The sequence below is a fragment of the Sinohyriopsis cumingii genome, chromosome 3, assembly GCF_028554795.1.
Source record: "Sinohyriopsis cumingii isolate HCF-2022 chromosome 3, ASM2855479v2, whole genome shotgun sequence".
In the NCBI taxonomy this organism is placed as follows: domain Eukaryota; kingdom Metazoa; phylum Mollusca; class Bivalvia; order Unionida; family Unionidae; genus Sinohyriopsis; species Sinohyriopsis cumingii.
Window position 1 is genome coordinate 43,628,392 of NC_142963.1, and position 16,436 is coordinate 43,644,827.

The 16,436-nt window shown below is 35.4% G+C and overlaps 1 protein-coding gene across 1 annotated transcript in view; it reads left to right on the plus strand.

Annotated features, from left to right (window-relative positions):
- The window catches only part of LOC149802771 (uncharacterized), a 308,654-nt gene that overhangs the window by 135,564 nt on the left and 156,654 nt on the right, over positions 1-16,436 (plus strand). Inside the window, exons 41-42 of the mRNA XM_089953831.1 lie at positions 3,383-3,622; positions 16,205-16,290. Of these exons, the coding sequence (XP_089809957.1) occupies positions 3,383-3,622; positions 16,205-16,290 (326 nt within the window). The remainder of the gene's footprint in view (positions 1-3,382; positions 3,623-16,204; positions 16,291-16,436) is intronic.

Sequence of the window (16,436 nt, forward strand, 5' to 3'; positions counted from 1 at the left end):
GCCAGGCACTGATAGTGTTGTTTACTTGATGATACCCAAAGGCCATTATCCAGTTCTTTTAAAAACATACAGCTCCAATCCAGGAAACAATCCCATTTTAAACCTCCTTATAGCCAATCAGCTGCCTAAAAGGGTTGCTTTAGAGGCCAAGGGAAGAAGTTTGTGGTTCCTTCCATAGTCCTAAGGATGTGAGGGGCCTCACTAGGGACTTACCCCTTCTATTGCAGTACAATTCTCTTCAATTTACTTCCATAGGCACTTGACTAGATCTCATTTTTCAGGAGTCTGGTAGAGTTTAACAGATGATGGGTGTGTCCTTGTTGTCATAAAAGGAGGATACTTGTTTCAGTTCCAGGAGTATTTTCCTCTGTTAAGGACTCTCATGGAGTTCCATCATATTGGATGTTTTTAATTAAGAAGTGTAGTCCCTTCAACAGAAGTGTGCAGTAGAGAGGGTAATGAATGATTAGTTTCTGTCCTACTCCTGGATCCTCCAAGTTTACGAAAAAAGGAGGAGAGTTTCAGTTTATTAAAGAGCTTTCCACCTTAAGTTTCTACGGGATGAACCTTTCAAGATAGATACAACAATCTCGGTCATATTTACATAAGCTTGGATGACTGGGCAGTCTTTATTGACCTTCAGGATGTATAGCTTCACATTTTCCCTTCTCACAGGAAGTACCTCCAGTTCTGCTTGGATGGGAAGGTCTTCTATTTTTGCACTCCACTGTTTGGTCTAACCCTCATGACCAGTGTTTACCAGGGTAATAGGAGTAGTTGCCATCCACCTAAGATCACTGGACATTTTTATCATGCAGTATTTTGACAAATGATTGGTTGACAATGGTCTCTTAGAGTTCCTGTGTCATCTGTTCTGCTGCTTACCCTTAGTACCTATTGCACAATGTAGAGAAATCAGAGAATGTTCCAAATTGGGCTTTCATAAACATGGGGATGAATTTCATCACAAATGGGATAATTTCATATTCCATTGGATAGAGTGGACGGTATCCTGGCTCATTTGTAAGCACTAAAAACCATGAAGTGGAGTCAGCTAATCAATGTCTCATTTGGGGACATTGAACTCCATTAAAGACCCATGTTATATATATTTAATTTAATTGTTTTGTTAGTTAAAAAACAATTTCATTCCATTACATGTTATTGTAATGTAATATTGTTTGCTGGACTTGACCGTGTCCAAAATTGAGTTCATTTCTGTTTGACCTGATTGTCTTTTCAAAATTATTTTTATTTCTTTAGGTAAACAAGTAATAAAAGCTTCTATGTGTATGAGCTCATTTACTGAATTATTATTCAGATAAATAAACAATGAGTAAATGTGTTGATCAGGGTCAGGGTTTTGGAGATTCCCAAGTGAACTTTATAGGGTATTATGTTTTAAATAAACAAGGCTCATTAGATCATTCAAGAAGGTTATTTTTCATCAGGTAATGATTGTTTTCAGGAAATGTTAATTGTGACCTTGAGGTCAAGCAGAGAACTATATTACCTTGTGACTCTGAGGATTTTACTGGTCATGCTTTAACATCTGGCACTTTAAGTTGTATTATGTTGTGTCCTGTTTGAGCTGAAGCTTATTTTCATCAAATTATTGAATTCAAGTGATTCTTTTCTCTGGAAATATAAAAGTGCTCTGACAAAATTCTTGGATAAAGACATTCATTGGAATTTACACTGAATTAAAACCTGGAATAATATTTCTGTGATTTAACAAGAGACTGTTGACACCTCAATACTTCGTAGACCAGAACAGACACATCATCACCTTCAGTTTGGGATGTCTTTGGGACTTGAATTTTATTCAGGACTTATTATTACTAGGACCTGTGTCTTTAATTCTTGCATTATTTTTGGAATTATTTTGCAATAGTATAAGTTCTTATTTCTCATTTTTCACTTCGTATTCTAGGGAAATAAATTATTTGTTAAATTTTACAAAGCTTGTTGTCTTCACTCTTTTCTGTTACTTATTTCAAGAGCATTGACTCGTAACACCTGGTTCACCTAGGAAGACTTTGCTTGCCCCCTCTCCAGTTTCTCCTCATGGTTAACAGGAAACTACAGAAGGATCACCTAACAGCTCATATTTCTTTAGGACCAGTCTTTCACCATCATTTCAGTTGGTGTGAAAATTGGGACTAGTTTTGGACAAAGACCCCATGCAAGCTTCTGAACCCTACTCCTATCTGTTCACAGACCTGTCAGATTGAAGTTGGGGTACTCACTTGGGGGTGGAGGGTATAGCTCTTTGGGGTTTGTGATCCCTTGAGGAATCTATCCTGCACATAAACAATCTCAGCATGAGAGCAGTATTCCTAGCATTGGTCATACCTCAGACAATAAGGTGGGACAATTTCCCAGTCTCTTTGTTTGAGGTTTGGAACGTTCTTTACTGGGGATTACTATCCAAGGAGATTACCTTGGTGGGCATTACTACCCAAGTTTGTTTATCCCCAGCAAGAAGAAAATCTAGCAGACAGCCTGTCTTAGAAAGGCATCAATCTGTAGTGGACTCCCTGTTCAGACTGTGTGTAAAACTGCAACAAACTCAACTTGTGTGTTTCCTATGTTCCAGCTCAGAAAACCAGGGCAGTGTATGCATTCAGCCTGAAGTGGAATTGCCAATTGGCTTATGCCTTTCCATCTTTCATAATTATTCTGCAGGTGCTCTAAAGTCATTACTTACACTGCTTATCTCTTGATAGCCCATTTGTGGCCCCAATGGTCATGGTTCAGCAACTTTCTAGACTCCTATTATAGACCAGCCCAGGACCATACCTCAGAGACCTTCCATCTCAGCATGGGCTGCATTCTACACAGGAGTCCACAGATACTCCACTTTCATGCCTGGCTTATTTTAAGTGATCTTGTGACCTATCTGCCAGGACAATGCCAAGTGCAGTTCTTTTTAGCTTAATTTGAACACATTATTCAGAGAAGTGTAGGATGTTAAATGGATGAGAATCATAATTAATACTGCATTATTTAATTATTGCATTATTTTAACAAAACAAAGCTTTACAATTTGGCAACATTATCATAGGTAGTTTTTGTTTGCCCTTTCAGTTTATATGCATTTTTGTCCTCCAGGGCATTACTGGCAAGAAACTTCAAAGTTGAAAATCATCTTATTGTCTTGTCTTGTCTCTCCCACACGGGAGATATGTGCAAGACATACCACTGATATTGACATTTTCCTTGGAATTAACTTGATTACAAATTGTTGTGCATGTCAGTATTTAAGTTATTGTGCAAACTGTTAACACTGAAAAAAGCATGACGTAGCATTTCATGGAACTTTAATAGTGTATTTAACTTTTTAATTAAATGTGTATTTTCATTTATCTCTAATTGACAGGTACTGCCTGCGATTACAAGTTATATCTTGGAAAGATTGTACCAGATATTTCCAGCTTACCAGCAACTCTATCATCTAATGCCACAAGCTGTAGAATGACCTGTGATGCACAACAAGCATGTCAAGGCTTTTCTCTTAAAGATGGCAATTGCACTCTGCTGGTCAGTTTGTACACTGAGGGTAGTCTACAAACAAATTCAAATTATAATACCTACCTCAAAACCTGCTTCAAACCTACAGGTACGTATAAGATCATCATGCATGAGGTTGTGATCATTTTTCTTAGCTAAGTGGAGAATAATTGTATTGTCTTATATTTATACTCTAAAACATTGTAAATTAGAGCCAGACATAAACTGGCCTTCATTCAGTCCAGATTTTGTTCTTAATATCTTTGACTGGACTGGACATTTAAGCAAGACATATTTCCCGATTTCTGTGTTTTTGTTGTTAGCCATAGATGCCAATGTAAATGTTTGGCATATAGCTCTGCAACTGTTTGCAGCTCACTCAGTATTAACTATAGCAGATGGCAATGCCTGTATGAAAACTTTCGCCCTGACTTTAACCAGATTCCAAGTGGAATTTTAAAGCCAATTTCACCTAAAGCCTAGATTCCACTTATTATAAATTTTAGGTGGATTCAGGGTGGAATATGGCCTGAAATATGCATATTACTCTGTCTATTACTAGGAGCACTCTGTTTATTCTGCCTAAAGGCAGAATTTGTTTATTCTGTCTACTAGTCAAAATCTGTTTATTCCACTTATTTAGCCTAGATTCCTTTTATTATCACTTTTAGGCAGATTCAGGGTGGAATATAGCTCAAAATATGCAAATTACTCTGTCTGTTACTAGGTGGAATCTTTACTTCTGCCTTATTAGATGGAAATACCTGCAGAAACCCCATCCAATAATGAAAATGTCAAAATGTTAGACCATCTTGCAGAAATTTCACCTAGAAATAAACTCCTCCTAGAGCTGCAAGCAAAATGCCTTCAGCATGGAAAAAGATTCCATCTAGTGAAATTAAAACCAGAACCAAACACAACTTAATCCATTCTTTAGATAGTTTATTAAATGCATTGGATTACAAATTTGTGGATAATTTACAGGAAATAAAAAGTTTATTTCAACATTTTACTCATTCCATCAACTTACATTTTGGCCAACAAAATAATACATGTACATCATTTAACTGGAAAAAATAATTAAAAAGGGCAGAACAATTATAAACTGGACCCGACTTCTAAACGTAAATACATGTGACAGTGGAATGATCAATTGTTGGGAATCAATGATAAATATTCACAATAATTTTTAAAATGGATCATAAATTTTATTTTCACAGACATTATCAATAATATTTAGGTTTTTCTTCTCCTCATTTTCTTTCTTGCATACAACACCTATTCCATGAAGGCATCACTTAAGTCTTTTTCATTTCACTTTAAAGTTTGGTGACATTTCACAAATATTTCGAGCAAAACTTTTATTGAAATTGTGGTGAGATCTCACTAAAATTTCACTGAAATATTTTTTGAGGTTTCACAAAAAATTTGGCTAAAATTTTCTTGAGATTTCACTCAAATTTTGATCATTATATAGTATTTTGCTGAAGTTTCAATAGTTTTTCAGACATTTCAGAAGGTTTCAAAGAAATAATGGATATGAATTAAACAGGACATTATTAACCAAAATGATATTTTAGTGTGCATGAAAAAAAATATACAGATGTTGTAATTATGTGACATCCAAGGCAAGAGATATGGGAGTTAATAATAATAATAATAATAATAATAATAATAGTAATAATACTAATAATAATAAAAACTTTATTTAGAGAAGGTAACTCAATTACTTACAGAACTAATCTACCTTGAGGCCTTCTGTTATGTAGAATGTATACAGTATATACCACACAATGTGAAGAATATGGCTTGACACTAAATAATTAAGTGATTTTAAAAATCAAAGTATCAAGCCTGGAACATATGCACAGGCATCTGTGAACACATAAACATATATAAAATATTAATCTGCACTGAAAAAGTAAACTGTGAAAATAATGCAAAATTGCAGAAAAGCATTCATTTGAGACATTGATTATGAAAAGAAGAAATGCTAGGAGCTGGCTTTATATCGCTTGTACTGTAGACTTGATTTTTGATTGTGCAAATTATGATGCTGTTGTGGTCTCTTGAATTAGTCCTTGTTCCATAAGCAGCTGTGACAAAAGTTTATCATGATAAAATTACTCTTATTTTACACTGAATTCTAACATGCCTTGAATATTTTGATAGTATACACAATAATGCCTCAAGAAAATTCTGCAAAGATATGACTATCATTGATAGACATGGGTATCTGACAACAATTCCCACTAGTGAGCTATACGTTGTCCCATTCTTAAATTCTGAAGTCAATAAGTTTGGAGTTATATAACTTCGAAATCATCCTCAAGTTCAATTCATTATCCTATTTAGCACATCAGCCACTACTGTAAAGCTCTTTATGGCACAAAAAGCAAAATTTTAGTCCTGGCATTCAGTTTTCATACAGATTGACCAATTACATTCCCATCAACTTTGCATTCAAGCTATTCTCATTGCCACACATTTTTCAAATGGTTATTCAATTTCGTATCCCACTCGAAATTCCAGTTGCCATGTTTAGCAAGCATACTCATTCCCATCAGTTTCTGTTATGCGACGATTCATTGGGTAAGTACAAAATTTTGACCAATCAGAAACTTCTTTACAGTGATCATCTGTTAAACAATAAATGGAACAAATACTTATTAGAAAGCTTCTTGCGGAATGGGACCAGATAGAGCACTATTATAAAAAAAGTTTCAGAGACGATATTAAAAAAGGGGCCTATATCAAGGAAAGTCAGATTCAGGTCAAGAGAAAAGTGAAATTCTGTTTTAAAATGGAAAACGAGATTAAAACTTGCTTGAGGGCAGTTAAATCCAATTGAAGTTAAACAAATACACAACAACAACAACAAAATATTTGCAAAAGAAATATAACAAGGAAAGATGTGGAAAGAAGTTATTGTGCCCAAAGTAAACAATAAAATTACAGCTATCAGAAACAGGAAATATAAATGCTGCTGAAAATCATTCATATTGTACTAGAAACAATACATTTTATTATATCTTATTGATATTTTTATTGAAATGTCAGTGATATTACAATCACAAAATATCACTATATTTTCAGTCATTTAACTTTACAGACAAACAAAAGCCAAGTCCTAATTCTGCCTTATTTAACTGATGTAAATGACAAAGTTCTTCATTCCACCTAGATGTTGGTAAGAAAATAAACTTAAGTCCAGATTCATCCTTTCATATAATAGATGCCAGTGACTAAGTTCCTAATTCCACCTAGATGGTGGGTGGAAAATCAACCAAGTCCAAAATTATGCCCAAAGATGCATTGTATAGCAGGAATTTTGACAAAAGTCCATCTTAGAAATGTTGTTGTTGTTGTTGTTGTTGTTGTTATAGGGTTTAATGCCATTTTTCAGCACAAGATAGGCTATACATGGCGGCCAGTATTAATGATGGAGGAAGAACCTGTGAAAACCCCGGAAAGAATCACCGACCCATGAGAAGCTACCGGCAAGCTTTCTCACATATCCACATTGGCTGAGCCCGAGTCTCGAACCCATGCAGACAGAGGTGAAATGGCAGTGATCCATGACAGAGAGCACTTTAGACCACTCAGCCCCCCATCTTAGAGTTAGACAGACTCTAGATGGATTCATCTTTGACTTCTCCAGTTTTCCATGTATAGATTTTTAACATTTTAGGCAGATTCCGCCTGGAGTCAGCTTAAATTCCAGGTGGAATCTGCCTAATTATTTCATATAGTAGTGCCAAGTTTTGTGCACATGATCTCTTTGTCACAATGGTACTACCAGATAATGGTACCTGCTCTTATCTTGCTTTACTTTCAAAATAGTATCAGGCTGAATAAAAATCAGAGACAATCTTGTGAACACAGTGCTTTTCTGCATTCTTTGGAGATCAGTTTATGTCTTCACACCCAATTACATTACAGAGTGCAATTATCATGCTATATTTAGTCGTAAAAAAACTGATGGCAGTTGTTATCCTCATTCTGTGGTTCACGATTCATCACAAGCAAATGTAGGTACTAGTGACCGACCCGTCATGCTTGCATGATTATATTTGGTCTTTAGGCTCTATTAATCACAGTTTTGCAAGTATAAGTGATTTCACTTTGAATACTTGTATTTACACATGAAAAATACATCGCAATGACCTATTTTCATCATGCTTTTGAATATCAACTCACTTGGATCATGGATTAGCAGACCATGTGCTACATTACCTTACATGGAATTTACCTTACATGGAATTCTTGGTTTACCTGTAAAGCATAGACTTTACATTGGTATGATGTTTCTGAAGGCATTAAAGTTGTTGTCAACATTACCTTACATAGAATTCTTGGTTTACCTGTAGAGCATAGACTTTAGATTGGTATGATGTTTCTGAAGGCATTATTGTTGTTGTCAAAATACTTCCTGTTCTATGAAACTTTTATCTACAGTCATGAAACTCGATGGGTGGATTCATTTCAAGAAGTATCATTCATCAATAACAAGGGTTTTTGTTTTGTGTTGTGAATGCATTTTTGCCTCATTTACACACAATTTTGAAGATCTAATGGACCACGCGCAGCACTAAAAATAAACTAGTGGCAGAGAAAAGAACCAACAATATGCCTTCATTGTTTTAAATTATATAGACATTTTTCTTGGCAAGTTTTTTGTATTATGGAGGGACCAGAAAGAAAAATAGGATATATGTAATGTGAAATCAGAATTTCAGCGTTTTTTGTTTGTAAGATATATACAGTTTGACTTTACTATAGCATGCTCCATTAAATAGGAATTCAGATATAACATGATCATCATGTGGCTTCTGAAATTTCATATACATGTATTTTTTATTACATGAAAATTATTTTTTCTAATAGTATGAAAAATAATATGTAAAAAGTTTATTCAGGGATTATGCTGGACTTCACCAATGTTGCAAAATGCAGTTTGTTTCCTTACACTGGACAACAAATTTTTACAAAAGTCATGTTACTGAAATAAAATTAGTCAATTCTTATCAATTTTTATGTGCTGAACACGAATATGACAGTCAAATTGCAAAATTGGCTCTAGTTTTTTTGTAATCTGCAAGAAATTAATGTTTACATAACGAAATGCATTCCAATAGTAAAAGGTCAACTGTAATAGCCTACCTATAAAAAATCAAGTCATTGACTACATCTTAGATTTCTTCGCCTGTCTCTTGTACAGCTGTTCGGGAGCATCTCTGAGGAGTGTCCAGCAGTAGTCAGCCAGCATTGTAGTGGACCATTTTCCCTGGTATCTTTGTTCCATTGTTGCGATATCTTGATGAAAACGTTCGCCGTGTTCATCACTAACAATACCACAGTTGCTAGGAAAGAAATCCAAATGGGAATGAAGGAAGTGAATCTTTAGAGACATATTGCAGCCAAGTTTCTTATACTTCATCAACATGTCTTCTACTAGTTCCTTATAGTTTTCTGCCCTAACATTTCCGAGGAAGTTTGTAGAAACTAGGCGAAAAGCATTCCATGCTTGTTTCGCGTCACCTTCCAGCAAGTTGTTGAACCGGTCATCTTTGAAAAGCTCTCGAATCTGAGGACCCACAAAAACTCCCTCTTTAATCTTTGCTTCGCTGAGTCGAGGGAATTTTTCATGCAGGTATCGGAATGCTGGCAAAGTCCGGTCAATGGCTTTCACGAAGTTCTTCATCAAACCTAGTTTGATGTGAAGGGGTGGTAGCAAGATTTTCTGAGCCTCAACCAGAGCTGGGTGTTGGATATTCTTCTCTCCAATGGCTACATTCTGCCTGTGAGTCCACTCCTTCCTCATGTAGTGCATTTCCCTTGCTCGGCTATCCCACTCGCATAAGAAACACATGTATCTTGTATATCCTTGCTGCAGTCCCATTAAAAGGGCAACTACCTTCAAATCACCACAGAGGTGCCAGCTGTACTTGTTATACTCAATGGAATTCAGTAGCTGCCTTAAGTTATCGTATGTCTCTTTCATGTGGACAGCATACGCTACTGGAATAGATGGAAGAATGTTTCCATTGTGCAAAAGCACAGCCTTGAGACTCAGTTTCGAAGAGTCCACAAATAGTCTCCATTCTTGTGGGTCATGAGTGATTTTTAAAGCATTCATGAGGCCCTCAATATCGGAACAGAATATCAGATTACTTTCCTTTCTGAAGAAAGGCTCCAATTGCTGGTGGCGCTTTCGATATGCAGTAATTGTGACATCTTCTTCTAGAAGATTCCATTGTTGGAGTCTTGATCCTAGCAATTCTGCCTTGTTCTTTGATAAGTCCAAATCACGAATCAGGTCATTTAGTTCTTCCTGTGTTATTCTGTGTGGGGTTGATGATGCACCACAGTGAAAATCTGGATCACTGCATGCTGATGGACCAGGAGAAGAACAGGTCGACTCACCTTTGTCTTTGTCAGATGAATCAAGAGAATATTCTGCTGGAGGTTCTGGAATAGGAAGTCCCTCACCATGTGGAACTGGTCTCAATGCAGACGGAATGTTTGGGTAGACTATTCTCGACTTCTTTCGCTTCGTTATTCCGCCGGAAAGAGGAGGAACCAAGCAGAAGTAACAGTCATTTAGGTGGTTGCTTGGCTCTCTCCACACCATTGGGACTGCAAACGGCATTGATGACCTTTTGCAATTCAACCACTGTGAAAGCTGTGTTGTACATGTAGCACAGCATATATGCGGAGCCCAAGGCTTGTCTTGGTCACCAACCTTGCATCCGAAGTAAAGATGATATGCCTTCTTCACTTGAGAATTGATACTTTTCTTCTGGTTGGCAAATGTCACTTCCCCACAAATATAGCAAAAATTGTCCGCGGTATTAACACACTTTCGAGGCATTACTGTTCTTTATTGTACGTAAATGGATAAAATAATAAGTTTTATGTAACAGTAGCTTGAACTGTCTCGCACAACGTCTAAAATATTTTAAATGCTGAACCTATCTGATTGGGCTTTATATAATACACTGCTTACGTCAGCTTCAGCAGCCGCCTGGCATTAGTATAATAGGCCTACACATGTATAGTACACTGCTGACGTCAACTTACTTCAGCAGCCGCATGGCATTAGTATTGCATTGCATCAGAAAATGATGCAATCAACTGTGGATGATGTGAGCATGATGGTATTATGCAATGTTACATCATTATTCCGGATGTTGCTGCAGTCCTACTGGAGAAATTTACACAGTGAAACATAGAAAATGAGGTATATGAATATCTTCAAAACGAGAGCCAATAAAAATTTTTCACGGTTATATTCGTGTTCGGCACACCAAAATACTACAGATTAGGGCCTTTTCAAGTCAGTAATGATTTCACTGTTGACCAGTGTTATTGGCCACAAAATATACCATCTGGCAATTTTTTTTGCAACAACATTGTTGGTTGTATAAACTTGTACAGTAAAACCTGTTATGTGAGGCCACCCCATATACCCAAAAAAGTCTCTCAAGACAGGTCTGGGTCTTTCATAACAGGTTTGCACATAAAGACTAGTTTCCAAGGTCCAGTTTCAGAACAATTTAAAGAAAACTAATCACAATCGCTGTATTGTTTATTAATTGTTCTTGCTAAAATATTTTATGCATTCATCTGAATTTTTTTATATAGCAACAAAGATATACATGCACTTATATTTGAAGATCACATGTACACATAAGAATATGAAATCATTTCTGAACTACTCAATTTCTTTTATGACACCCTAAATTTGTCTTACCAATGTTTAAACTGCTATTTTGCAAGTGGTCTGCTCTTTTTCACTTCTTTCAGTTACAATAATTATTTTCTCCAGTATTAAAATGTGTCTTTTTTAGTTGGAGGTACTTCTATTGTTATTAAGGTGCTACGTGTTAACATTATTAGGGCTCAGTTATAATATCAACTGTAAAGATGGTTTTGATTAGGGTTTGGACAGATATGAAAAATCTATAATGTACATTGCATATCTAACAATTATTGAAATAAAAAGAAGCAGTTATCTCATCCAGAAACAGAATCATTTCCTCAGAGAAAAAAGTCAATGCCTTAATTCAAAGAAGACATGCAGGAATTAACTCTATAAATAAAGTGGGTGACCTGATCATACCAACTAGAATAGATGACATCTTGGTAATTGGGATGTAATCACTGTAACATCAGGGAAGAAAACAAAACAAAAAATATTGCAAGCCTTTAACACTATCAGTCAAATCCCAGAAACAATTCTCACTTGCTGGTTTAATAGACAATGACCTTATTCACCTCCAGGCAATAGAGATTAACTCTAAAGACAAAAGAGTGTATATGACCACTACCTTAATTTTGGCACTGCAGTGGCAATTCATGACATGTACATTATAGCTTATGGACTGTACCATCACTCACTATATATAATCTGGTAGCCAGACTGTGTTGTTTTGTTTGTTTTTTTTTTCATTCTTTTTATGTTTGTTTATCAGAACAATCTTTACTCTTCAAGTGGTCATTGTTGCAAATGATTAAATAAAGATCAGTGGTATCTGTCTAGATGTGTTCTTTTGATATGGTCATTCACTGAGATACTGGGTTTTGCTCATACATATGAGTGGGAGCAAGAATAAGGCCAGGAACCAGGCTAAGTGCTGGAATAATCTACATGTACTTCAGTCTGGTTTACAACTGAAAATGGGGGCCCTGAGTGGCCGAGTGGTCTGAAGCGCTCTCCATTACGGATCACTGCCATCTCACCTCTGTCTGCACCAGTTTGAGTCTCGGATTCAGCCAATGTGGGTACATAAGAAAGCTTGCCAGTAGCTTCTTGTGGGTCAGTGGTTCTTTCCAGGTCAGTGAGTTTATCCTCATCTTTGCAATGCGGTCATACATAGCAGTGGCAAAATGCATTTTTTGCCAAGACCTCATGATTGCTGGTCACCTTCAGCAGGCGCTCACTCATGAAGGGTGTTTATGTAATAAATTTGATCTGTGCATTACAATTGTGATTAGAAATGACAGGTGGTCACTCATAGCATGTTTTACTGTATATACAATCTTGAGTTTTGAGTGGAGAAATTCAAAGGCACCATGAAAGGAAGGGACAAGCCTGAATATAAAATGCGCTGAAATCTATTTTATTGTTACATAAACATGTCCTTTTTTTATAGTGACAAACCATCTAAACAGTGTACTGTTTTATCATAATCCCTTATGAGTGACATATCACCCAAATACTGTATAATGTGATACACTCAAATAGTCATAATACTGAATTAGCTTATAACAATCGACCAACCTCTGATAGAAGAAATGGGAATGGCTACAATCAACCAAATGATGGCTAATTCTTATTTTTTTTTAACGTACCCAGAAAAAAATAGTTTTACTGAAACTTAAAAAGAAAACTTATTACTTCTGAAGCACCAAACTTTCTGTATAAATGCTAGGCAAATAAAAAACGTTTGATCGCAATAGATGTTCTACAATTATTTGATGTTCCTGCTGCAGTAGCAAAGGATCATTTGTTTGGTCCTCCGAAGTTGGTCTTTAGTGGTGTCTTCATTGACATATGCGCCCTTCATCAAAGCAAGCTGACTACAGTCTTCAATAAAACCCAAGCACCTTTCAACAAAGGAAGTCTGCACAAAATTGAAATAAAAGCAATGGAATCTGATGGATCATTGCATCTTCCAAAGTGACTGGAACATGTCTGTTGTGCCATGAAAGTTTCCTTTATGCAAGAAAACTATTTATGCTTATAATTGCTTAGAACAGCAGCATTAAATGCAAATTAAATTCCAATCTTTTGAAACTATAGATATCTGACCATCAAGTTAATTGAAAGTAGGGCATATGACGAAACGTTTTGTTAAACTTTTTTAATTTGTTCACGTTTTCATTTCCCTCTGAATAGCCTCATCCCCTTTGTAGCCTCAACAAGATGATAGCTCTCTACATCTGACCAATATCTAGTCCAATTTAAGTACATGTACATGTAGCATGTAAACAGCTATAGCAATGTACTACTGGCAACAATGAATGTTGTAGTAAATTATTTAGTGGCACATGTTTATTGACATTGGGATATTGATCAAACCAGGACTACCATTTTCTTATATATGTATTGTTTGTTTCTTTATATTTAAATTTATGGATTTTTCATGTTCCTGTACATTACTTATTGCATTATGGACTGTACTATAATAAATATAAGTTGTCAATATACAAGTGTTTTTCAGATTAGTTTTGTCTTCATTTAATCAAGAGCACATATTTTTGCACCTGTTTTTATGCTTGACAAGGATGCACATTCCCATCAGTTTTTGTTACGTGAAGATTCATTGGGCAGGTACATACTTTTGACCTATCAGAAAGCTCTTTACAACAATCTCAATTTAATAACATACACAATGAACACTATTAAAAGGATCACTGTGGAATGGGATCAAACAGACTGTTATTTGAAAGAGTGATCAGAGACAAAAATCATTGGTCCATATCAAGGAAATCATTTTAAGGTCAGGTGAATAGTCTAAGGTGCTCACCTTTACAGATCACTGACATTTCACCTCTGATTGCATGCATTCAAGTCTCAGAAATAGTCAAAATGTGAGAAAACTTGCTACTTGTTTCCCACGGGTCGATGGTACCTTCCAGGCCTTTTGTAGATCTTCCTGCACCAAATATACTGGCCACCATGTATAGCCTACCATGTGCTGAAAATGTTTGCAAAATCCATAACAACTTCAACAATGACCAGTGCATTCCCAGCTTGCTTAGGGATGAAAACCCAATGCACCTTCTTGTATGTCACAAGATGTGTATAACAGTGACAACCATTTTGCACATGGATATGTACCATGATCATGTTCTGGCTGAGAAGGTCTTGTTTTTTATATAAAGTGCAGTTTATTCAACTTTATATTTTAAAGATTTTATCCTCCTTTGCCTTTATGTTTGTTTTGTTTGCCTTTTAGGGAAGGCATACATTTACTCATCATGGTTTAGCCAGGATGGTACAGATGTGCTATTAAAGTTTATATGTACATACATACACACTGTTTGTCCATGCATACTTTAAAATGGTTGGAAAGCCTTAATAGGAAATATTCTTAAAGATGCAGGTCATGTAAAAAATTGCTCTAACATCTGGTTTTAAACATGTCAAATGCAAGTCTTTTTGGTGATTTTTGATAGCTTTAGTTTCTGTCTTCAATTACAGATGACTACTTTACCCCATGGTATGATGTTGTATTGACATTGGTTTTCAATAGATGTCAAGTGATTTTGTTTATGTCTTCAATCACAGATGACTACTTTACTCCATGGTATGATGTTGTATTGACATTGGTTTTCAATAGATGTCAAGTGATTTTGTTTATGTCTTCAATCACAGATGACTACTTTACTCCATGGTATGATGTTGTATTGACATTGGTTTTCAATAGATGTCAAGTGATTTTGTTTATGTCTTCAATCACAGATGACTACTTTACTCCATGGTATGATGTTGTATTGACATTGGTTTTCAATAGATGTCAAGTGATTTTGTTTATGTCTTCAATTACAGATGACTACTTTACCCCTTGGTATGATGTTGTATTGACATTGGTTTTCAATAGATGTCAAGTGATTTTGTTTATGTCTTCAATTACAGATGACTACTTTACTCCATGGTATGATGTTGTATTGACATTGGTTTTCAATAGATGTCAAGTGATTTTGTTTATGTCTTCAATTACAGATGACTACTTTACCCCTTGGTATGATGTTGTATTGACATTGGTTTTCAATAGATGTCAAGTGATTTTGTTTATGTCTTCAATTACAGATGACTACTTTACTCCATGGTATGATGTTGTATTGACATTGGTTTTCAATAGATGTCAAGTGATTTTGTTTATGTCTTCAATTACAGATGACTACTTTACTCCATGGTATGATGTTGTATTGACATTGGTTTTCAATAGATGTCAAGTGATTTTGTTTATGTCTTCAATCACAGATGACTACTTTACTCCATGGTATGATGTTGTATTGACATTGGTTTTCAATAGATGTCAAGTGATTTTGTTTATGTCTTCAATTACAGATGACTACTTTACTCCATGGTATGATGTTGTATTGACATTGGTTTTCAATAGATGTCAAGTGATTCTGTTTATGTCTTCAATTACAGATGACTGCTTTACCCCTTGGTATGATGTTGTATTGACATTGGTTTTCAACAGATGTCAAGTGATTCTGTTTATGTCTTCAATTACAGATGACTACTTTACTCCATGGTATGATGTTGTATTGACATTGGTTTTCAATAGATGTCAAGTGATTTTGTTTATGTCTTCAATTACAGATGACTACTTTACTCCATGGTATGATGTTGTATTGACATTGGTTTTCAATAGATGTCAAGTGATTTTGTTTATGTCTTCAATTACAGATGACTACTTTACTCCATGGTATGATGTTGTATTGACATTGGTTTTCAATAGATGTCAAGTGATTTTGTTTATGTCTTCAATCACAGATGACTACTTTACTCCATGGTATGATATTGTATTGACATTGGTTTTCAATAGATGTCAAGTGATTTTGTTTATGTCTTCAATTACAGATGACTACTTTACTCCATGGTATGATATTGTATTGACATTGGTTTTCAATAGATGTCAAGTGATTTTGGTTATGTCTTCAATTACAGATGACTACTTTACCCCATGGTATGATGTTGATGATCCTGGTTCAGACTTCAGTGACATGGAAACTTTGAGTGGGTTACAAACTGGGGTAAGTAATTGTATCAGATATTATTTATAATAACAAATTTATTGACCAACATTTAACATTTTGCTGGTTTATGTTTGGTTTTTGCAGTTTTTATTCAGATTGGTGTTTTATTTTTCTTTATTTTACCTCCATACATGAAATCATAG